At 48.5% G+C, this 23,902-nt stretch overlaps 1 protein-coding gene across 3 annotated transcripts in view; it reads right to left on the reverse strand.

Annotated features, from left to right (window-relative positions):
* The window catches only part of EI24 (EI24 autophagy associated transmembrane protein), a 380,944-nt gene that overhangs the window by 322,761 nt on the left and 34,281 nt on the right, over positions 1–23,902 (reverse strand). For all 3 annotated transcript variants that reach the window (XM_078682120.1, XM_078682118.1, XM_078682119.1), the window contains exon 2: positions 47–190. In XM_078682120.1, the coding sequence (XP_078538246.1) occupies positions 47–88 (42 nt within the window). In that variant the 5' untranslated portion in view covers positions 89–190. The remainder of the gene's footprint in view (positions 1–46; positions 191–23,902) is intronic.

Here is a 23,902-nt window from a genome sequence, read left to right on the forward strand (position 1 = left end):
GCAGGTATGTGAGGCATATGCAGCACACAGAATATTACAAACTTACCCTGCCTAGGTCTTGAAGAAACGTTCTGACACTGTCTGCCATTGCAGCTTCAGCTTCGTTACCGGCACCAAAATCATCAACTGCAGGAAGAAGGCAGGACCAAAAGCCAAAAGTATTTCATTGTGGATACAACTATAGCAGAACCTGGCAGGTAAAAACAAAAATGGATCTTAAGGTAAACTGTTTTCTTGGAAATAAAAGCTTTGATAATGAATGAATAAGCACATAACACGTTTATAATTATGGCACTGACAGTCACATTGTTCAATGCATCCAACTCAAAATAAATAATCAGACAGTAACGGCCTGTGAAGAAAGGACCATTCTTTTAAGAATGAGCACTCATAAGATATTATCCTTAACCATCTGAAACCGAAAGCATTGGGGAACTTCTTCACAATAGAACAGGCGCACAGGATCCCGGGCGGGAGACCGAAGCCAGGGGTCCCGCCTCGCCCGATGATCGCGAGGATGCTTAACTTTAGATACAGAGATGCTATCCTGCAGTCCTCCAGATTAGGGGGGCCCCTGAAGTATGGGAACTCCACCCTCTCCTTCTTTCCTGACGTCACCCAAACTGTTCAGAGGCAGCGGCAGAGTTTCCTGGGCGTTAAGAAGAGACTCAGATGGAGGCTTGAAATATGCCATGTTATTTCTGGCTAAGCTGCGAGTGGAAGTGGAGGGCAAAGTCTGGTTCTTTGACAATCCAGAAATAGCATCTGACTGGTTGGACAGACTTTCCCCTCGGGGGAGCCCAGGAGGCGGAGCGGCGAGGATGGAGATGGTTCTCAGGACCAGTAGTGATGAGTACTGCTGTTGCTGGTGCTTGTGGGCTGATGGGGGGGGTAAGGGGGGAGGGGGGTAGGGGGTCCTACTGTGAGACTTATCTTGGGAATGCTCCTCGAGACTGTGGGTTATAATTGGCGCAGGATATGTTTTTCTTGGGGCGGAGGCGGGGATGCGGGGCACCGACATCCTCCTCGAATCTACTTTTAGATAGTTGGTTAGTTAGGCTATGGGGCGACAGGCACACTGCAAATTGGGGGTTGGCGATTGCCGCGCACAGGGGTGCAGGGTGGAGGGAGGAGGGATGGGAAAGTTGTTGTATAATTGTTGTTTGCTTTTTCCTTTTTTCGCGTCAGGTGATAATAATGTAGCGATATGCCTTTTGCGTGGGACAGATGGCACAGGTTAGTCGAGGATCGGGGATGAAAGTGCTGAGCTGGAATGTGAATGGTTTGGGCGACAAGATCAAGAGAGGGATGGTTAGCCAGCTTATTAGGAGGTGTTCCACAGATGTGGTATTGCTGCAGGAGACGCACCTGGTGGCTAATAGATGCATGGCCCTCCATAAAGTGGGATATAAGCTGGTGGCGCATGCTGGATTCACCACCGGTTCCAGGGGGGGGTGGGATTTTGGTTAAGAATTCCTATCCCCTGTCTGTGCAGGCTACGTGGCTGGATCAGAGGGGCAGATATGCGGGAGTGTCGGGGCTGCTAGGGGGTGGGACAGTCACCTTTCTATCTATATATGTACCACCAGGCCTTCAGTCTGATACCTTTCGAGATTTGAGCTCTGTTTTTCTTACGTTGCCCCTTGGCGGTTTAGTTTTGGGGGGGCGACTTTATTGCCGTACTGGACAGAGAGGTTGACCGTAGCCCACCACGAGTGCTTAGGCAATCGCAGAGATGGCTCTCAGAATTCCTGGAGATGCTGGGGTTGGTCGATAGCTGGCGAGTACGTAACCCAACGCAGACACATTTCACTCACATATCAGCAGCCCATGGTAGCTTGTCCAGGTTGGATTACGTGTTACTGCCGGCGGCGATGGCTACCATGATCCAAGAGGTGAGGTATCTTGGCAGAGGTGTTTCTGATCATTCTCCACTGTGGTTGCAGCTTACGCTCGGTCGACCTGCGGTTGGTAGGATAGCTCCTATTAGCGCCTGCCAGTTAAAGGACCCGGCCATTAAAAAAGGAGGTACTCCGGATGTCCGACCATTACTTCCTGGAAAATGTGGGGACAGTTGCCTCAGCGCAGTCCCTCTGGGAAGCGTACAAAACGGGAGCGAGAGGTGAAGTCCTATCTCTGGTAGCGGGGAAAAAAGAAGAAAAGTCAGGCAGAGGTAGATCAGAAGGAGGAAGAGGTCATACTTTTGGAAGAGAGAGTTGCTAGGTCACACGTACCGGCGGATCTTCACCTGCTAAGACTCCGACAGGAGGAATACAAAGGCCTTGTGAGAGATAGAGCGATTAATCAGAACAATGCTGTACAGAGCCGCATACATGAACATGGTGATAAAGCTGGTAAATTGATAGCATGGCTCGACCGTGGGGAAAGGGCATCTAGGCTGGTACCTGAATTAGAAGGATCGGAGTCCCACAGAATTACGGATCCACAGGCTGTGGCTGACGCATTTTCGGAGTACTACAAGAAGGTTTATACCGCCGGTAGTAGGTTTACCGAGGCTGAGAATAGCGAAATGACTGGAGACATTATTATGCCGGGATTGTCGGAGGAAGATAGGTGTTATCTGGACTCTCCCTTCTCCGATGATGAAGTTGCGCAGGCTATAAAGGCAGATAAAATCCGGTAAGGCGAATGGCCCTAATGGGATACCGATTGAGTTATACAAATTAAATGCCAACAGACTCGCCCCGCATGTCAGAGCCATGTTCCTTGAAAGTAAGGAGAAGGGTCAGCTTCCATATGACCAGCGAGTGGCTAATATAGTGGTCATACATAAAGTGGGTAAGCCCAAGACACAATGTTCCTCATATAGGCCTATTTCGCTCCTTAATGCAGAGCTCAAAATCCTAGCGAAATTACTCGCCACTCGGCTGGTCAAGGTAATCACGACTCTGGTCCATCCGGATCAATCCGGCTTCATGCCGCATCGTAACACGGCGCTGAATTTGCGGAGGTTGCACGGTGTCCTTGGGGGCTCTTCGAGGATACATGAACCGACAGTCTTGGTGTCCCTAGACGCCACTATGGCGTTTGATAGGGTGGAATGGGAATATCGGTTTGCTATGTTGGCGAAGCTGGGCTTTGGAAGCGAGTTTATTGGATGGGTGCGACTACTGTATGCAAACCCCCTGGCCATGGTCGTCGTCAATAACTAAGTCAAAGGATTTGCCGTAGGAGAGGGGCACGAGGCAGGGATGCCCGCTGTCTCCACTGCTCTTCGCGCTCGCAATGGGGCCATTGGCAGGTTGGGTCAGACGGGATAGATCGATATGGGGTTAAAGATGTTCACCTGACTGGGAAGATAAGATCTCATTATATGCAGATGACACTTTGCTTTATCTCACCAATCCCAGAGAATCCTTGAGTAATTTTCTAGATGTGCTAGTCATTTTTGGTAGATACTCAGGATTGGCAATAAACTGGTCAAAATCGGTGCTCTTTGTACTTGTGGGCGCCCCGCCAGAGACCCCACAATCATGCCCAATTCAGATTGAGACAGTAGGATTTAAGTATTTAGGTATATATGTAACGCTTGATTCACAGTTACGGTACACCAATAATTTGACTTCCCCATTGAATAGATGTAAGAAAGATATGGAGCGCTGGAAAGCTCTTCCCCTGTCCCTGCTTGGAAGAGCCGCTCTCTTCAAGATGATGGCTTTGCCCCGGTTCTTATATGCCCTGCAAAATTCGATGGACCCGGTGCCGGCCTCCTATTTCAGGGAGCTTGAGAGTCTTCAGGGGCAGCTGCTGTGGGACGGTAAACCCCGAATAGCGTTTATTAAATTAACTCTCCCGTGGTAGGATGGTGGAATCGGATTCCCAGATTTAAGGAAGTACTATTGGGCTTCACAACTGGCTGCTGTAAACCATATCGTTTACGGACCCCCGGGTGATCCGGGATATGCCATGGACCGGGGGCTGGCTCCAGGTGGAATGATAGATAGTGCAAACTTCCCCGGTTTGGCATATAGAGCTCTATCTGGCCCAACTGCGCATGCGATATAGGTATGGCACACGGCTAATAGATACCTTGGCTTGGAAGGCAAACTGACGTTGGCCACTCCCCTATTGAATTCAGAGAAGCTGGGTAGCCTGTGGAAAACTAAGGGGTTTGATAGGTGGGATCTAATTGAAATCACCCAGATAAAGGATGTTTGGGAAAAGTATACAGTGCATACATTCGAGTCTCTCAAAAAACTGTATGGCCTACACGATAATGAACACTATCGATATCGGCAAGTGAGGCATGCCCTCACCACCCACGTACCTAGGGGCACGGTGCTTCCGGAGGCGTCGCCACTTGAAGACCAGGTGTTAGATGGACACATTCCCGAGAAAAGTTCCTCTTTGATATATAGAAAACTGGTCAACAACATGGAGAGCCCGCTGGGGTGAATTAGGGCCCAGAGGAGTGCAGATGGTTTGGAATTGGATGACAAAGATTGGGTGGAGGCGGTTTCCTCCCCGAAGGTAGTGGCAATTCAGATGAGGCTCCGACTTGTGCAACTGAAGATATTACGTAGGTCCTATATAACTGGGCCTCGATTGGTGCGAATGAGACAAGGGGGGAGTGGAGAGTGTAGAAGAGAGTGTGGGGAACCTGGCACATTAATGCATATTCTTTGGCACTGTGTAGTGATACAGAGATTCTGGATGAAGATCCATGATGAACTAAAAGAAGTTTTGGGTGAGGAGATACGACCAGAAGCCCGAAAGTGTCTGTTGAATGTGTGGGAACCTACAGATCTGAATGTGTATCAGAAGCAATGGGCGTATATGGTGGGCAAACTAAATACTGCTCAGCTCTGGGGTGCCAGTCAGCCGTCCCGAATCTATAGGTGGGCTGAGGACCTAGACTGGTGTATGTTCAGAGAGAAACCAGTGTATGTGGCTAGGGGTTGCCCGAAGAAATGGGGGAAGGTATGGAGGGGCGTGTAATAGTCACAGAGGAGAGATTTGTGAACTACCGACGCCACGACTGGAATCAGAAGCGCAGGAACCCCTATGATCCAAGTGCTAAACATTGCAACATGTGATTCTGTACCTCTCCATAATGACCCATGTGATGAAGAATGTATGACATCACCTGATGTTTTGTTTACGTTATTTTCCTTTTTGTAATGTATTTTCTTTTGTCTTTTCCTTAATGAAAAGAGTTTAACAAAAAAAAAAGCACTCATTCCTCTGGTGAGATGGGGAGGTAGTGGGAAGGAGGGGAGAGACAGAAAGAAACAAGGAGAGAAAGAGAGCGCGAGAGAGAAAGAAAGAGAGAGCGCGCAACAGTAAGATGAGGAGGAGAAAAATGTGTTTACCAACATTTAACAATGCGGTTTAAAGAAAAAAAAAGACAGAACTTGCCAGCTCCATTTAACAGTGCAGGTGTGCATTCCAACATGCTGATAGATAAGTTACATCAAATGCAGAGATCAAAGCTTGTTGTTTCTACTTTCAGAATTAACATACTTATTACTTCACAGTGTACAAAGCCGAGGGAACAAGTATTTACATTTTCATTCTGCAACTACAAAAAATGTTGTTATGAAAGTTCCAACAATCTCATTATGAACGGCAAAAATAATTCCCATTTATTTTCTCAATTTTCACAAAACAAACAAAGCACCGACATGTGTTGTTGGATGAAAAAGTCCTCTGCATGGTAAGAAAGTGTACTCCTACCTTGGGTGCCCAACTGTGCCGTTGTCTGGGACCCTAATGCTGATTTTTCATCAAATGTGAACATGGATCATGCGTGTGTGTCATGACATAGGCCGGTCTTACAGATTGCAGTCTTTTTGGAGCAGATGGGGTAAAGCTCTACCTCCATAGTGGTGAAAAGCTACCACCTTCATCAGCAGTTAAGCAGCACGAGCGCAATGAGACAGCATACCGTGTAAGAGAAGCAGTAGTAAATAGGACCTCTATACTAGATTGAGGACAACAGGCTCATTCACTTTTTTAATTTTTTTTTATTTCTTTATTGATTTTACATATATTCATGCTTTACATCGGCATCTGTAAGTCAACTTTAGGCGTTGCATCTTCTACAGTCTTCTCATTTTACAATCACAGAGCAGTGCTGCCGCAAACTTTTGGTAATATACAAACAGTATTACCTGTAATAGCATGTTAACTGTTATGGGATTAACATGGCTCATTCACCTTTTTAGGGCTCGCTGGTACTGCATCCGAAGGATGCGTCCAGCCGGAGCCTTTTAGTTGCCTGACTCGGGGGAATGAGGGACAAAAGGGTGTTACGAGCGTTTCTACCAGTTTTGGGTGCGCGAACGCGCACGTTCCGCCCCGCGCCGTGCACACGCGCACGCATATACACATACAGAAAAACACTCGCTCACACACACTCCCTCCCCCCCACAGTCACACACAGACACATACACAGCCCCCCCCCGCCGCCGCACGCGCACACACACACACACACATGCCCCCCGCCCTCGCAGCTCAGCAACAAGGCGAAGCCCCACTCACCGGCTTCCTTGGTGCGGCGGCTCTCCTCTCATCGGCAGCTGCAGGGCCCGGCAGCAGGACTCTTCCTCCCTCCTTCGGCACCGGGGCGCAGGGTAGGCTCCTGCCTGCTCCGGTGCTCAAAACAGCCGCGGCTCTTCCGTGGGAGGCGGGATAGGCTCCCGCCCTCCTACTTCCTGTTTCGGGTTGTCCCGCCCGGCCTGCCTGACTTCCTGGTCGCAGGCCGGCGGCGCGAGCTCTGGACGGACTGCAGCACGTGCTCTTGCGAAGATTTCCCTGCCCTCGCAGTTGTTGTAAGGTAAGAGAAAACTGCAATCCGAGTGCTCGGCCTTTCTCTTTAAGGCCTGCTAAACGAAGTGTCTTGCCTTTGCCGGTTGAGCTGTGAGTTCCCCGGGAGGCAGGACACCGGATCCAGCCTTCGTCGAATTTGGATGATGCAAGTGGAGCTTTGCTGTGTGCGGTTCAAGTAGAATCCAGTCCGTGTTTTGTAGCTCACTTTCATTCATCCAGGACAGCAGAAGCCGGTTAAACAGTTCTTCGATCTAGCTATGGGGGCGGGTTGCGAGAATACTATTTATTTTTTAAATGAAGCCTGAGGGAGTATACTCTTATAAAAAAACATCAGGGACACCTATTTTAATATAGAAAACTGTAAATATCTATTTTATTTGTGTCTCCATAAGACATTATCCAACAGTCGTCGAGACGTTCCACAGCCAAACCGTTTTTTGCAAGTTGTCGCTTCCTCAGGCTTAAGTAGGAAAGTTGGCGTATGAAAATTTCCAGCTAAGTTCACAATAAAAAATTGAAATATGAAAATGTGTAGGCAAACAAACACCACTGGTAGCAAAAAAACAATCGTGAACTATTTTAGTAAATCTACAACACCTAAAGATCGTTATTTTAATTCCTCCACACGTTTGTGATTTTTAAATCTCTTTGCTAAAATATTTATTTCTCATCACGGACATCTGCTTTCGTGTGGAAAGAATTCTGAGTGATGTAGTCTTGTTGAGCTCCCGTTAAATGAATGAGATAGCAATGATATGTAGGTAAAAGTTCTAGACTGAGTGAGGCAAACACCTAGGGAATTTTGGTGGTGTGGTGGTGGGTGGAGGGAGGGAGGGAGCATGGGGGAGCTCAGGCATGCGATTTGAATTACCAGAAAGTTGCAGGTTTTCATGCAGGTGCAAATAACTTCACTGTGACAAGTTGGTATAAAACTCCATGGCGATAAAACTAAATAACATCAGGATTTCAAAATGGGATAACTTCATGGTTGCGGTCTGATTAACCCGAAGGTCGCTTACTTGGTTTATCCTGTGCTCAAAGGTTCATATGGTGGCAGGATGGAATAATCTCTTTCTTGCAGTTGTAAAGAGTATTACAGTCACAGATGTAGATAACCGAAGGCCGACAGGTTCAACTAGCCCAGAGCTCTGTCTGCGAAAATCCTCAGTGTCAATATTACCTCAGAGCCACAGGAGTGCTTAAGGTCAAGGAATGTAAATTACCTCTTCTTTGTGTTGTGCTTAAAGTACTTGCACATCCCGGTTTTGTCAGTGTTGCAAGTAGCACTCATTAGAATTAAATTGAACTGGTGGTGTTGTCGGAAGGTTGTACGGCTCAGCTTACTGACTACAGACACCTGCAGAAGGTACATCATTCAGAGGGCTATCTCATTAACTGCCCCTTGGCTATCATGTCGAATAGAAGACCATTCGTTCATATCGTAATATATATCATCATCTTTTACATATTTAGTGAGTTTCAATTTTTGCTTCTAATTTTAATTATATCAAAATGTGGTCAGTTCAAGCACACATCGGATTAAAAACGAGGAGATGCTGTGTCACTGAAGATCACAAAAGCTGAATGCTTCACTAGGCTCCCTAATGCTTCTAAGCACTGTTCTGTTTTTGTGAAATACATTGTCTGGAAGGACGTTGTCTTTCTTTGAGGCACATCTTAAAACGGGGAGATAAAAGGACCAGAGTTAAATGTAAGGTTATCTAAGGTCTCTTTGCCACACTGCAGTGGCCAACCCCTGGCAGAAAGAGCACTGAGACAAGCAGGATCTTAGAGATAACATGGTTTTTCAGAACTGGGGCAGAGAGGCCCCAGGCATTGCTAACCCCACAGCCTGTTCACGCCTTATAAGCTGTGAGGGTTTTCATTGTGACCTATGGAGCCACATTGTCCCTATACTTCGACTGATGTGTATCTAGAGCATTCATCCCTGATGAAGGTGTAAAAACTCAAAAACGGCCAACATGCCTTAGTCGTCCAAGTCGTGTTTTTGTGCAGCTTACATTGGAAAGTGCTATTGTACTGTAACATTTGTGTAGCACTTACTAGCCTTCCGTGGAGTGCTGAAGCCCTTACTGGCACGGATGGTAAGCTACACCATGTGGGAATGTGGCTGGGAGGGTGCGTTCCTTGTTTTGAGCCTTTGTGGGAAGTAGTTGTAGGTTGTGCAGGATGAGTACCAAAGTGCAGTTATCGAGTTATTAAGGATCGTGTGCTTGACATTGTGATGGAATGGAATGTGAGAGTTAAAAGCACACCTGTAGATGTGTGGTATGTACGCCGGCAGTTCTGGTTAGCTCTGCATTTCCCCATATGATATATATGTTAGGCAGAGGTCTAAAGAAGGGAAACCAGTTGCATTTTATGATAAATAAGATAATAGATTTACTGAGGAGTATAGTACACTTTCCCACCACATCCACTACATCCACCACCACCACATCCACCACCACCACATCCACATCCACATCCACCACCACATCATCCACCACCGCCACCACATCATCCACCACCGCCACCACATCATCCACCACCGCCACCACATCCACCACCACATCCAACACCACATCCACCACCACCACATCCACCACCACCACATCCACCACCACCACATCCAACACCACCACATCCACCACCACCAGATCCACCACCACCAGATCCACCACCACCACCACCGCACCCAGCACCACCACATCCACACCCACCACATCCACAACCACCACATGCACCACATCCACAACATCCACCACCACCACCACATCCACAACCACCACATGCACCACCACATCCACCACCACCACATCCACCACCACCACCACATCCACCACCACATCCACCACCACCACATCCACCACCACATCCACCACCACCACATCCACCACCACCTCATCCACCACAACCACATTCACCACCACCACATCCACCACAACCACATTCACCACCACCACATCCACCACAACCACATTCACCACCACCACATCCACCACCACCACATCCACCACAACCACATCCACCACAACCACATCCACCACATCCACCACCACGTCATCCACCACCACCACATCCATCACCACCACATCCACCACCACCACATCCACCACCACCACATCCACCACCACCACATCCACCACCACCACCACATCCACCACATCCACCACCTCATCCACCACCTCATCTGTGTGTGTGTGTGGCTGTGTGTATGTAGCTCTGTGTGTGTATGTAGCTCTGTGTGTGTGTGTGTGATTCTGTGTGTGTGGCTCTGTGTGTGTGTGTGTGGCTCTCTGTCAGTGTGGGTGCAAATGCAATAGGTCTCGCATTTGCGAGAGATTAAGCTATTGGCATTGTAAACGACAATGCCATTTATTTATCTGTTTTCAAAACCAACACATAAATACAAAATTTGTCATTTACAATGCCAATAGCTCTAACTTTTGCAAAGGCAAGACCGTTGCATCACTCAGTGCCACCACAGAATCAATCTGTGCAACCATTCAACAACAACTGGTTCAAATATACGCTATCAATGTTTCAAGCTTTATTGCAAATGTCACAAAAAGATGTTAATATTTCACTTCTGTTCTTGGATTTTCGTCACAATAAAATACACTGAACATAATTTCACAAAAGTTCTTTAGAAAAGTTTAAGCTATTGCCATTATAAATTACAATAACTTTTATTTAAGTATTAGTTATTTAAAAAAATTAAACGCCATTGTTATTTGTAATATCAATACATCTAAGTCATGTAAATACAAAACATATTGCATTACAAATGCCATAGGTATCACATTTGCGAAAGTTATAACTATTGGCATTGTAAATGACAAAGCTATTAATTTCGCTATTTTCAAAAACAACACATAAATAAAAACTTTGCCATTTACAATACCAATAGCTCAAACTTTCCTAATGCGAGACCTATTGCATTGCAAATGCTTGTTAAAGGTTGCACTGCAGTGTGCTTTACTCACCCTTGGTCTACCCTAATTAGACGCAGAATGCTGCATAGCGCCCGAGCTGTGAGTCTATGCAAGTTGTATGTGTACCTGGAAGGGTACAGTACAAGGATGAAGCAGTACTGTGCAGTACGTGTGGTTAGTAAATGTGCTGGGAGTATGTATGCCTGAGAGGAATACAGTACATGAGAGATGTAGTGCTGTGAGGGCGTAGGCAGGGACAGCATGTGTTGGGTGTGTGTGCTAGACTGAAGTACAATACATGAAGGGTGAAGTGTTGTGCAGCGTGCACATAGGGAGGGAGTGCGCGCACTTGTAGTGTGTGCGTTTGTAAAGAACACACTGGTTAAATATAGAAAAACGTCAGTGCTGTACAGAGCACACAGACTGAGTATGTGTGCTGGATGCATCGGTACATGTAAGAGTACAATGCAGATATAGTAGAGTAGAACTTAAAGTGTGTTATGAAAGAACACCGAGTGAGTGTGCCTGCAAAGATACATTGTATGGAGGACACTTGCAGGCCTTGAAAAATCAAAACTTTTACTAGACTTGCAGGTCAAGTAACTTGAATATTTTACTCAATATAACTGTAATCTACTTGGCCTGTAAACTGGTATCAAATTGTGTGATCCTAGGCAAATATTTTATTTTATGGAGACACCTTTTTCTTCAGATATAAGAGCACCTTCAAATATGAGAGTTTCGCATTTCTGATGTACAAAAAACCCTTTTTTTAATTTAATAGACTAAACATTTGCTCCATTTATAATAAGAATAAAGCCCATATATAAGTTACACACGACCCCTGACTTGCCTCTTAATTCACTAATAGCAATGTCATCAGGGTGGGGCAGGAATATTTCCGGGTTCATGTTTAACCCTTTCCATGCATTTGCCGGCCAGGAGCCGTCGGACGCTACAGTTCTCATGTGCATCAGACGGCTCATGGCTGGCCGCACACGTGGCAAAGGAGATACCTCTGGTGCAGGCTCCAGAGGGATTTTCTTTCAATCAGCTGCGGAAAATCTTCCCCAGCTCCCAACACTGTTCGGATTGTCATTTCAGTGAAACAATCAGCGCGCACGTCGCGGACTCGCGCTGACGTCATTTCAGTGAAACCGAAAAGAGCTGATTGGCTTGTTACAGTTTCTCTGCCTATGTGCTTGTGGGGCTATCTCAGACCCTCAAGCACGCAGGCAGATGGGAGGGTTATCATTGGAAAGGGGAGAATCTCCCCCTCTCCATAGTGGATCCCTGCTTGAGGATCGCTGCAGGGTGGGGGCTGCCCACCGTTGGCAAGACCATGAACCCACCCAAATGTACTGGGAAGCAATCTTTCTGCCCCCTCTGAGGGGTAGAAAGCACACTAGGCACCAGGGACTTATATTTATGTACACTTGGGGTTGGGGACTGCCCCAATCAAGCACACTAGGCAAACCAGGGAGTTTTATTGATGTACATTTGGGGGCTGCCCAAAATCAGCATGCCAATGTCCCCACCCCTAAAACAATTGCCACAGTCTATCCCCCCCACCCCCACCCCCCTCCCCGAGGCATATGGGACAATAGCTGGCTGGGTGTGTACTAGCATTTTGCTGGCCTTGCACTTGACTGGTGGTGTGTGTGTGGGCTACTGCTTGGTGGCGTTGTGTGTAGACTGCCGATTGCTTGACATTGTGCAAGGACTGGCACCTGGCTGACATTGTGCATGGATGGTGATTGGCAGGTGGCGTGTATGGATGGTGCTTGGCTCACATTGTGTGCTGCAGCGGCTCCTCCACTGTGGCAGAGAGGAGTCACCACCCCCAAAAAAATGTCAGGAAAGAAAAAATAAAACCATGATAAAACACTCATTTTATTTTTCCTTTTTTGCCCAGTATTGGGGGCAGGCCCGGGGAAGGTGACTGAGGGGAGTGATAGATGCACTTCCTTCACTGCGCATGACGGTTTGGCCACCCGTCTCAGGCCGGCCAAACAGTAAGGCGCTGTGAAAGCGCTCTCCAAACCAGCACTGCAGCTGGGGTTGGAGAGAGCAGGCACAGACTCAGTCTGTCCTAGAGAGCCAATCGAGGACGCTCAGGCCAATCCTAAAACTGCTCTCAAACATGAAAGCAGCTTCAGGATCGGCCGCAGGGCATTCTGGGAGCCTGTGGCGCCTGGAAAAGAAGAGAAGAGCACGATGCAGCTGGCGGCAGGTACATTTTTATTAATGTATTTATTTATTTTTCACAACCGTGACACCTATGCCAATCTTACCTCTCAACGCCAGACCCGCCCACCCCACCGGTCGTCCAGCACACCGGCCATGCCTGGGTGTGCGTAGCTTGTGTGGATTCCCTCAATGGTTTTTTTTACCCAAAATCTCTTGCAAACCACAATTTTAGTTAAGAAGTCATTTTCCTGATATTTCTGTGTGGGAAAGTTGTAATATCACCATACCAGTACATATTTCCTAACGTCCAGCGTTCCCCTTGGCCTATCGATCAAAAGGATACCTCACTTCTGTGGGTGCCCAAAGCAAGGTTAGCCAAAGAACATGTAAAGAAACTGCTGTTTTGGACACACTTTGATTCCCCCTCAATCTCTACAGGTTTTTGGCCCTTCCCTGTCGAAGGCACTTGGCCCACCCACACAAGTAAGGTATCATTTTTATCAGGAGACCAAGGGAAATGCTGAGTGGTAGGAAATTCGTGCCTGCTGTGATGCTACAACTTTCTGAGAGGAAAATTTGATTTTTTTTAGCTAAATTTGAGGTTTGTAGGGGATTCAGGGTAAGAAAATGTAGGGGGAATCCACACAAGCCAGACCTCCCTAGACTCCCTCGGGTGTCCCCCGGGTGTCTAGTTTTCAGAAATGTCTGGGATCGGTAGGTTTCGCTATATGGCTGCCAAGCCCAGGATCAAAAACACAGGTACCTCGCTATCTAGCATAGAACGACCTGGTTTTGCAAATGGGTCACCTGGGTTTTTGGTCCTGGGCTCGGCGGCCATCTAGAGAAACCTACCATTCCCAGGCATTTCTAAAAACTAGACACTTGGGGGAGTGCAGGAAGGTCTGGCTTGCATGGATCCCCCAACGTTTTCCTACTCAGAATCCCCTGCTAACCTCAAATTTAGCTTTAAAGAAATAAACAAAAAAAACACACATTTATTTCACCAGGCCGCTACAAACATCCTACCACACAGTGTTCCCCCAGGTCTCCTGATAAAAATGGTACCTCACTTGTGTGGGTAGGCCAAGTGCCCGCGACAGGAAATGGCCCAAAACTTACTGTGGAGACTTGTGTGGGTGTGCCAAGAGTCTGCAACTGAGAAGGGCCAAACACAAAGAGAATGAGAGGATAGCATAGCGAGCTCTAAGCACTATATATTTTTTAAATACGTTTTAGGCTGGCTATGCATTGGACACCCACACAAATGAGGTATCATTTTTATTGGGAGACCGAGGGAAACGCTGGGTGGTAGGAAATATATGCCGGCGCGGTGATCCCACACAGAAACGTGTGAAAATGTAGATTTGTTTTAGCTAAATTCGAAGTTTGCAGGAAATTCGGGGTAGGAAAGCATTGGGAGATCTACGTAAGCCACACCTCACAGGACTCCCCTGGGTGTCTTATTTTCAGAAATATCTGAGTTTGGTACATTTCCCTAGACGCCAGTCAAGACAGGGATCAAAAACGCAGGTGACTCCCTCGCAAAACCAAGTCTTTTTGTGAATGATAATTTTGAAGCCTCCACAGTACGTTTTGGGGCGTTTACCAGTCGTGGGCACTAGGTCTACCCACACAAGTGAGGTACTATTTTTATCGGGAGACTTGGGGGAATGCTGGGTGGGTAGAAGTTTGTGGCTCCCCGCAGATTCAAGAACTTTACATCACAGAAAAGTGAGGAAGATTTTTTTTTTACATGGTTTGCGATTTGCAAGGGATTCTGGGTAACAGAACCTGGTGAGAGCCACACTAGTCACCCCAACCTGGATTCCCCTGGATGTCTAGTTTCCGAAAATGTACAGGTTTGCTAGGTTTTCCTAGGAGCTGGCTGAGCTAGGGTCCAAAATTCACAGCTAGGCAAATGGCAAAAAAGGGTCAGTTTTCACTATAAATATATGATGAGCACACGTTGCGTTTTGGGCCGTTTCCTGCTGCGGGCACTAAGTCTACCCACAAAAGGAAGGTATCATTTTTATCAGGAGAATAAGGAGGAGATCAAAAAGTAGAGCAAGTGTATTACCTATTGACGTTCTATGCTTTTCTGCCTTCCAAATGTAAGACAATGTGTAAAAAGAAGTCATTGTGAAAAATGTCCTCTAATGCTAGTACCGGTACCCACAATTTCAGAGATGGGCGAATAAACACTGCTTCTAAACTCTTCATTTTGTTTCCATTTAGGAAATATATAGGTTTCCATGATACCCATTTTTCACTCTTTATATTTTACCAAATGAATTGCTATATACCCGGTACACATTGAAAAACCATTGCAAAGCACGGCTCAGTTATTGGCTCTGGGTTACTTGGGTTCTTGTTGAACCTACAAGTCCTATAAATCCCTGCAACCAGAAGGGTCCAGCAGAGAATGTTAGTTTGCTTTAAAAAATCTGCCATACTTACAAGATGTTACAGGTGAAAACGTTGGCACAATTGGCAGTTTTTTCCAACTCCATTTCAATATTTGTTTATTTCAACTGTTAGTTTCTATAGGAAAACCTTGAAGGATCTACACATTGAGCCCTTGCTGAATTCCGACTTTTGTCTACTTTTTGGATATGAATAGCTGTCCGGGATCCCTTATTGCTTACACACCCATTTCTACCACTAACTGGAAGGAGGTTGAAAGCACAAAAAATAGGAAAAATAGGATATGTACCAGTAAAATGCCAAAACTGTGTAAAAGATTTTGGTTTTCTGACAAAAGTCTGCCTGCTCCTGAAAGCTGGGAAGATGGTGATTTTAGCACCACAAACCCTTTGTTGATATCATTTGCAGGGAAAAAAACAGACACTTTATTCTGCAGCGCTTTTTTAATCCCACTTTCCCCCCACAAAAATCTAATTTAGCTGTATTTTGGCTAATTTCTCGGTCCCTTACAGGGTAAGCCACAAACCCTGGAAACCTTTAGAATCCTCAGGATGCTGGAAGAAAAGGACGCACATTTGGCTTGAATTCTTATGTGGACAAAAAGTTACAGGGGCCTAAGCATGAACTACCCCAAATAGCCCAAAAAAGCTTACCACGGAGGGGGGAGGCCGAGCAGCGAAGAGGTTAAAAACTCACTTTTAGTAAGTATATTGCTAAAGCATGATGTGGTTGTGCACTGTCATTTAAAGACAGCTCATTTTCCATTGAAATGGCTACAAACGTCCCCATTAACATGCAGTTTTACTGATACAACTATGGAGTACAAACAAGGTTTGAAAATTGGGTTTCAGCAAAAATATTTATCATCCGCACATCACCAAGTAAAGTCTTCGGATTTGTTTTCATCCTATAAAAAATCTTTTTTCACCACACAAAAATACAAAAATGTGTCTTCATAACTACTGAAATATATTTTTTAATGTTTGTACAGTTCAATTATTAGATATTTCAATGTTTCGTTAGAAAAAAAGCCTGACATCTTATAGCCTTTCATTTCACATGCTTTGCAAAGCACGGTTGTCAAAGTTCACTCTACAGAATATTTTATCTTCACAGTTGGAGAAAGAAAAGTAAATGCAGAGACACAAATTGACTTTTGACCTCTGTCTCTGAATGGAGAGCAAATGTGAAAAGATAAAAAGAAGATTTAAAGACATCTTTATTGCGTGAGTGAACAGAACAGCTTTTTTTTGTCAGCCTGCCAGAACGGGTGAGTAGGCCCTAAAAATACTCCACCCTGATGAAATCTTACTTGCCCTAGAAAGCAGGCGAGTAGATTTCTCTAGGCCTGCCTGGTGAAGACCTGAGGAGGAGAGTAATCACCTTGAAGTTGTGGAGGCTGTCATCTGACCCTGTGCTCTCGGGTCCAACTCTGCTGGGCTGCCCCCTGTTGCCGCTTCCTCTCGCTGCACCCGCTCCGCGGGTGCCGCTTCGCGGCTTGAGGGAGGGAGAGGCGAGACCTAGGCGCTGTCACTGGGAGGCGCCTGGACTGACCAGCTTGTCGGCGCTAAGCAGGGACTCGGAAGACCAGGAGTCCCTGCTTCCCCAGCTGCACAGGCGGACGCGCCCACAACCAGACACGCCCCCGCCTGCAACGCCCCCTATTTTAAGAACAGCTCGGCGCTTAGCGGGACGCGAGCGGGACGCCGAGCGAAGCCCGGGCAAAGGGCGGGCCGTCTGTGGCCGTCCGGGGCAGGAGGAGGCAGGGCTGGGCCACCCCTCTTACACCTATTGCAACAGGTCCTAGTTTGTGGTGCTCTACTGTGGGTCCGGAATCCAGCATGTCAACCCGTTCCGGTAAGGCCTTGAGGGGTGGCGGTGAAAACGCCCCAGGGGGCGCCATGTTCGGTTCAATGGATAAATTCCTCACCAGGGTGGCGGCTGTTATTGACAATGAGCTCGCCATATCAGAACGGCGCCTTTCTTTTGACTTCCCCCCTTCCAAAAGCCCATCTTCAGCATTAGTGATGCCCTCATCAATCTCCATTTCCCCTGCACCCTTGCTTGGGGATTTACCAGGGGATTCTCACATTGCACCACTAGAGGTTGGAACAGATGGGGTAGAAAGCTTGCTGATTGATCCTCTCCTCGTCAGCCCTTGTACCGTGCTTGTAGAGTCCCGCCCCGACCCTCCCACAGCCGGTTCTCCTGGTATTCAGCCCCAATACTGCTCTGATGCTCCCACACCCGATCCACAACTCCCGCCTAAGACTCGATCTACCCAGGGGCCTATGAAAAGGAAAGGGAAAAGGGCGACCACCATTCGAAAGGGCTGTCAACCCACGCTTATTAAGCACGCCAGGTATCAGCCCCAGAGGGGCCCCACACCCCCAGGTGCCGGAGGATCTGTACCACCCGGGAACTCTAATGCCCCTCCAATTACAGCTGACACTGTGCTACCCCCCCTGTTGGTCCCATCAGTACCTGACCTAGCCAACGAGGGTCTCTCTTTGGAGTTGATCGAGAAACTGGTCAGGTCTCTTTTGGTACCTCTTACTGACCAAGTCAAAAGGTTGGGGGATAGGCTTGACCGCTTTGAACAGGTTACCAGGGACAATTTTTTTCCCTGAAAACCCTGTTCAAATTACAGCCAAAGCCTAGCGAGGATAGGACAGATAGGACTACTGGGAAAGAGGTTTTAGTGAGACACCCCTTAGGAGAACAGTTGACACAGTCGCCCAAGCGGCCAGCTTCTGGGAACGCTTCCTTGGTTGCCTCCCAGGATGGCCCGAGGCAGACAAGGCCGAATGTCTCCACTCATGCTGCCCAAGTGCATGCTATCCCTCCCCCAGTAGTAACAACCCCTGTGCCTAACCAAGGCCAAAGGAAACATCAGAAGGGAGGGACGGGTCCAACTTTACAACCGGGGGCCGCTTCACACGCCAAAACTGGCGGCACAGCGACAACCCTTAAGGTTACACCCACCACTCTTCCGCCCAAAAACCCTTCTCCATTGGCTTTTCCTCAGAAACCCACACGAAAGTGTCCCCCAGTTAACCTCCCTCCTGAGTGCCACCCGTTTGTTGTCGTCCTCACCAAAGTCCCCCCTATTAGGAGTACCCAGCAGGAAAACCACCAGGCGCTTAAGAATAAGGTCATCCATTGGCTGAAAATCAACAGGCCCCTCCCTCCGGGAGTGGATGGCATAATTCTTGGCGTACGCAGGGTGGGATGGATTGGACACGGGAAAAAATCCCTTGAAGGGGATTGTGTGGTGGTCAATTTCCAAGACGCAAGAGTCGCCCATTTGATATGCTCCCATGGGCGACCTATGGCTGGAACGGGTATCGATGCAGTCGACTTAACATTCTTCTACCCACGGTCTATCACGACCACTCCTACCATCCACCTTGGACAACCCACCTATAATAGCAGTCCTGGGGGCCAATTTCTCGTAGAAAATATCGCCCACGGCCACTCTTCCCCGGGAGTTTTCTCACAGCAGTTATATCCAGCTCCAGCGATGCAGAATTGGGGTCCCTGGGGTTGCTGACTCTGATGTTCCCGGGGAGGCCCTTGTGGTTTTGAGTCCTGCTGTCGAGCCTACACCCCTCCTTAAATCCCGTAGCCCCTCGATTACATTACAAACTCAGGCTACTGCCGAGTTTGTAAAAGAGCATGGGGAGACCGGGGCATCTTTTGACCTTCGGGTTAGCCTCCCTGGTGTGGGTGTTGTGGACATACCGCACCCTGTCGAGGACTGTAGCATTACAGCTGTGACTGACCCCTCGATTAGGGTTTTCAGCTGGAATGTGGCGGGCCTCGAGAGGAAGCTAGCGCTGCCGGACTGGAACGCGCTAGTGGAGCAATACTCCATATGCCTGTTCCAGGAAACCTGGAGTAGGGTGCCCCTGCACAAGGCAGGATATTCCACCCACTTTTTGCCAGCAGTTCATAGTGCTACTGGTAGGGGCCGCCCTTCGGGTGGCCTATTAATCTGGGTGGCTTCAGAACTTAACTGCAGGGTGGTGGAGCGGGATACCAAATGCCCGGATCTCCTCAATATATTGCTGAGAAATTCCCAGGGCCGAGTTATCCTAAATATTTTTAACATCTACGCCCGAGGCATAAAGGGGGGTAGAGAATCCCCAGTAATAGCCTGTCTAGAAGCCCAGCTTCGCTCGTCTCCTCATAGGTATTGTACCTTGTTGGCGGGCGATTTCAATTGTACCTTTGAGCCCCTGGACCTTGAAATTCTAACTGACCAAGAGGAACATGACAGTAGGTGGGGGATTCCATCCCTTGAACTCAGTCCCATCAAAAAGTGGACTGAAGTGGCCCTCCAGATCAACTCACTAGCTATGGAGTTTGGTCTGAGGGCTGCCAACGGCAGGACTAGGTCCGACAAAGTAGGGGCACATACCTACAATAGGCCAGGGCACACGTCACGGATTGACTACTTTCTCCTTGACATACACCTGTGGAGCTTGGTGGAGGACATGGTGATTATACCATCTGTTGAGAGTGATCACAATCTCCTCTCTCTCACCTTGTCCTACAGGTGGCTAACTAGCACTGCGAGCAGTACTTCTCGTAACCCCGCCCCGGACCTGTCAGTTGTCGCCAACTGTGGACGGCGGCTAAAGTGGGCGAAGTTGGTTCTTTCTGAGGAGAAAACTTCTGCCATTAGGCAGCTTCTTGCCTCAGCCCTAGTCAATCTTGACCCCCAAGAGGATGGGTTGATGGAGGTGGCCCTAAGGTTTTGTACCATAACCCAGGCTATTAGTGACCTCTTTGTAGTTCCAGCCAATACGAACAGAAGGAAACTAAGCTCACGAGCTAGACAGGGCTGGTACAATCAGAAGTGCAGGGAGGCGAAGTCACTACTCATTGAAGCAGTTAAGTCCAAACTACCGTCCAGGACTAGGGAGGCCAGGAGACACTATGCACTCTGCCAAAAAAACGCTAAGATGGAGTGGGAGGATATTTTCTGGCAGGACCTCCTGGCTGCCAGTCGTGGGAAAGACGCCAAAGGTTTTTGGGACCTGGTGGGCAATAGGAACCGTCCCGACGACACCCTGAGGACCTGTACCATCAATGCCCAGACATGGTTCTCCCACTTCCAAAACCTTTATTCTGCCGCTGAAGGCTCACTAAACGACCCTTTTAACCTCCCGCCCTTTACCCTAGCTCAAGACCTGGAATTTTTTTCTGTTTTGGATGTCACAAAGCAGATTAAAACCTTGGTACCATTAAAAGCAGCTGGTCCGGATGGCCTACCTGGCGATATCCTCCGAGCCTATCCGGATGAATGGGGGGGTACTAATCTCTGCACTCCTCAATGCAATCGTTGAGGGAGGCCCCGTGCCAGATTCCTGGAGAGGTGCGGAGGTGGTCCCCATCTACAACAAGCATTTACAATGCAATGGTTTTGCCTTTGTTAAAGTTAGAGCTATTGGCATTGCTCTTGACACTCTGAAGCTCCACTCTGAAGCTCCACTCTGCACTCTGAAGCTCCACTCTGCACTCTGAAGCTCCACTCTGCACTCTGAAGCTGCACTCTGCACTCTGAAGCTGCACTCTGAAGCTCCACTCTGCACTCTGAAGCTGCACTCTGAAGCTCCACTCTGCACTCTGAAGCTCCACTCTGCACTCTGAAGCTGCACTCTGAAGCTCCACTCTGCACTCTGAAGCTCCACTCTGCACTCTGAAGCTGCACTCTGAAGCTCCACTCTGCACTCTGAAGCTCCACTCTGAAGCTCCACTCTGAAGCTCCACTCTGCACTCTGAAGCTCCACTCTGAAGCTCCACTCTGAAGCTCCACTCTGAAGCTCCACTCTGCACTCTGAAGCTCCACTCTGAAGCTCCACTCTGAAGCTCCACTCTGCACTCTGAAGCTCCACTCTGAAGCTCCACTCTGAAGCTCCACTCTGCACTCTGAAGCTCCACTCTGCACTCTGAAGCTCCACTCTGCACTCTGAAGCTCCACTCTGCACTCTGAAGCTCCACTCTGAAGCTCCACTCTGCACTCTGAAGCTCCACTCTGCACTCTGAAGCTCCACTCTGCACTCTGAAGCTCCACTCTGAAGCTCCACTCTGAAGCTCCACTCTGAAGCTCCACTCTGAAGCTCCACTCTGAAGCTCCACTCTGAAGCTCCACTCTGAAGCTCCACTCTGAAGCTCCACTCTGCACTCTGAAGCTCCACTCTGCACTCTGAAGCTCCACTCTGCACTCTGAAGCTCCACTCTGCACTCTGAAGCTCCACTCTGCAGCTCCACTCTGCACTCTGAAGCTCCACTCTGCACTCTGAAGCTCCACTCTGCACTCTGAAGCTCCACTCTGCACTCTGAAGCTCCACTCTGCACTCTGAAGCTCCACTCTGCACTCTGAAGCTCCACTCTGCAGCTCCACTCTGCACTCTGAAGCTCCACTCTGAATCTGCACTCTGAAGCTCCACTCTGCACTCTGAAGCTCCACTCTGCACTCTGAAGCTCCACTCTGCACTCTGAAGCTCCACTCTGCACTCTGAAGCTCCACTCTGAAGCTCCACTCTGAAGCTCCACTCTGAAGCTCCACTCTGAAGCTCCACTCTGAAGCTCCACTCTGAAGCTCCACTCTGAAGCTCCACTCTGAAGCTCCACTCTGAAGCTCCACTCTGAAGCTCCACTCTGAAGCTCCACTCTGAAGCTCCACTCTGAAGCTCCACTCTGAAGCTCCACTCTGAATCTGCACTCTGAAGCTCCACTCTGAATCTGCACTCTGAAGCTCCACTCTGCACTCTGAAGCTCCACTCTGAAGCTCCACTCTGAAGCTCCACTCTGAAGCTCCACTCTGAAGCTCCACTCTGAAGCTCCACTCTGAAGCTCCACTCTGAAGCTCCACTCTGAAGCTCCACTCTGAAGCTCCACTCTGAAGCTCCACTCTGAAGCTCCACTCTGAAGCTCCACTCTGAAGCTCCACTCTGAAGCTCCACTCTGAAGCTCCACTCTGAAGCTCCACTCTGAAGCTCCACTCTGAAGCTCCACTCTGAAGCTCCACTCTGAAGCTCCACTCTGAAGCTCCACTCTGAAGCTCCACTCTGAATCTGCACTCTGAAGCTCCACTCTGAAGCTCCACTCTGAATCTGCACTCTGAATCTGCACTCTGAAGCTCCACTCTGAATCTGCACTCTGAAGCTGCACTCTGAAGCTCCACTCTGAAGCTCCACTCTGAAGCTCCACTCTGAAGCTCCACTCTGAAGCTCCACTCTGAAGCTCCACTCTGAAGCTCCACTCTGAAGCTCCACTCTGAAGCTCCACTCTGAAGCTCCACTCTGAAGCTCCACTCTGAAGCTCCACTCTGAAGCTCCACTCTGAAGCTCCACTCTGAAGCTCCACTCTGCACTCTGAAGCTCCACTCTGAAGCTCCACTCTGCACTCTGAAGCTCCACTCTGAAGCTCCACTCTGCACTCTGAAGCTCCACTCTGAAGCTCCACTCTGCACTCTGAAGCTCCACTCTGAAGCTCCACTCTGCACTCTGAAGCTCCACTCTGAAGCTCCACTCTGCACTCTGAAGCTCCACTCTGAATCTGCACTCTGAAGCTCCACTCTGCACTCTGAAGCTCCACTCTGAATCTGCACTCTGATGCTCCACTCTGCACTCTGAAGCTCCACTCTGAAGCTCCACTCTGAAGCTCCACTCTGAAGCTCCACTCTGAAGCTCCACTCTGAAGCTCCACTCTGAAGCTCCACTCTGAAGCTCCACTCTGAAGCTCCACTCTGAAGCTCCACTCTGAAGCTCCACTCTGAAGCTCCACTCTGAAGCTCCACTCTGAAGCTCCACTCTGAAGCTCCACTCTGAAGCTCCACTCTGAAGCTCCACTCTGAAGCTCCACTCTGAAGCTCCACTCTGAAGCTCCACTCTGAAGCTCCACTCTGAAGCTCCACTCTGAAGCTCCACTCTGAAGCTCCACTCTGAATCTGCACTCTGAATCTGCACTCTGAATCTGCACTCTGAATCTGCACTCTGAAGCTCCACTCTGAATCTGCACTCTGAAGCTCCACTCTGAAGCTCCACTCTGAAGCTCCACTCTGAAGCTCCACTCTGAAGCTCCACTCTGCACTCTGAAGCTCCACTCTGAAGCTCCACTCTGCACTCTGAAGCTCCACTCTGCACTCTGAAGCTCCACTCTGAATCTGCACTCTGAAGCTCCACTCTGCACTCTGAAGCTCCACTCTGCACTCTGAAGCTCCACTCTGAAGCTCCACTCTGAAGCTCCACTCTGAAGCTCCACTCTGAAGCTCCACTCTGAAGCTCCACTCTGAAGCTCCACTCTGCACTCTGAAGCTCCACTCTGCACTCTGAAGCTCCACTCTGCACTCTGAAGCTCCACTCTGCACTCTGAAGCTCCACTCTGCACTCTGAAGCTCCACTCTGCACTCTGAAGCTCCACTCTGCACTCTGAAGCTCCACTCTGAAGCTCCACTCTGAAGCTCCACTCTGAAGCTCCACTCTGAAGCTCCACTCTGAAGCTCCACTCTGAAGCTCCACTCTGAAGCTCCACTCTGAAGCTCCACT

The sequence above is a fragment of the Lissotriton helveticus genome, chromosome 3_1, assembly GCF_964261635.1.
Source record: "Lissotriton helveticus chromosome 3_1, aLisHel1.1, whole genome shotgun sequence".
Lineage (NCBI taxonomy): Eukaryota > Metazoa > Chordata > Amphibia > Caudata > Salamandridae > Lissotriton > Lissotriton helveticus.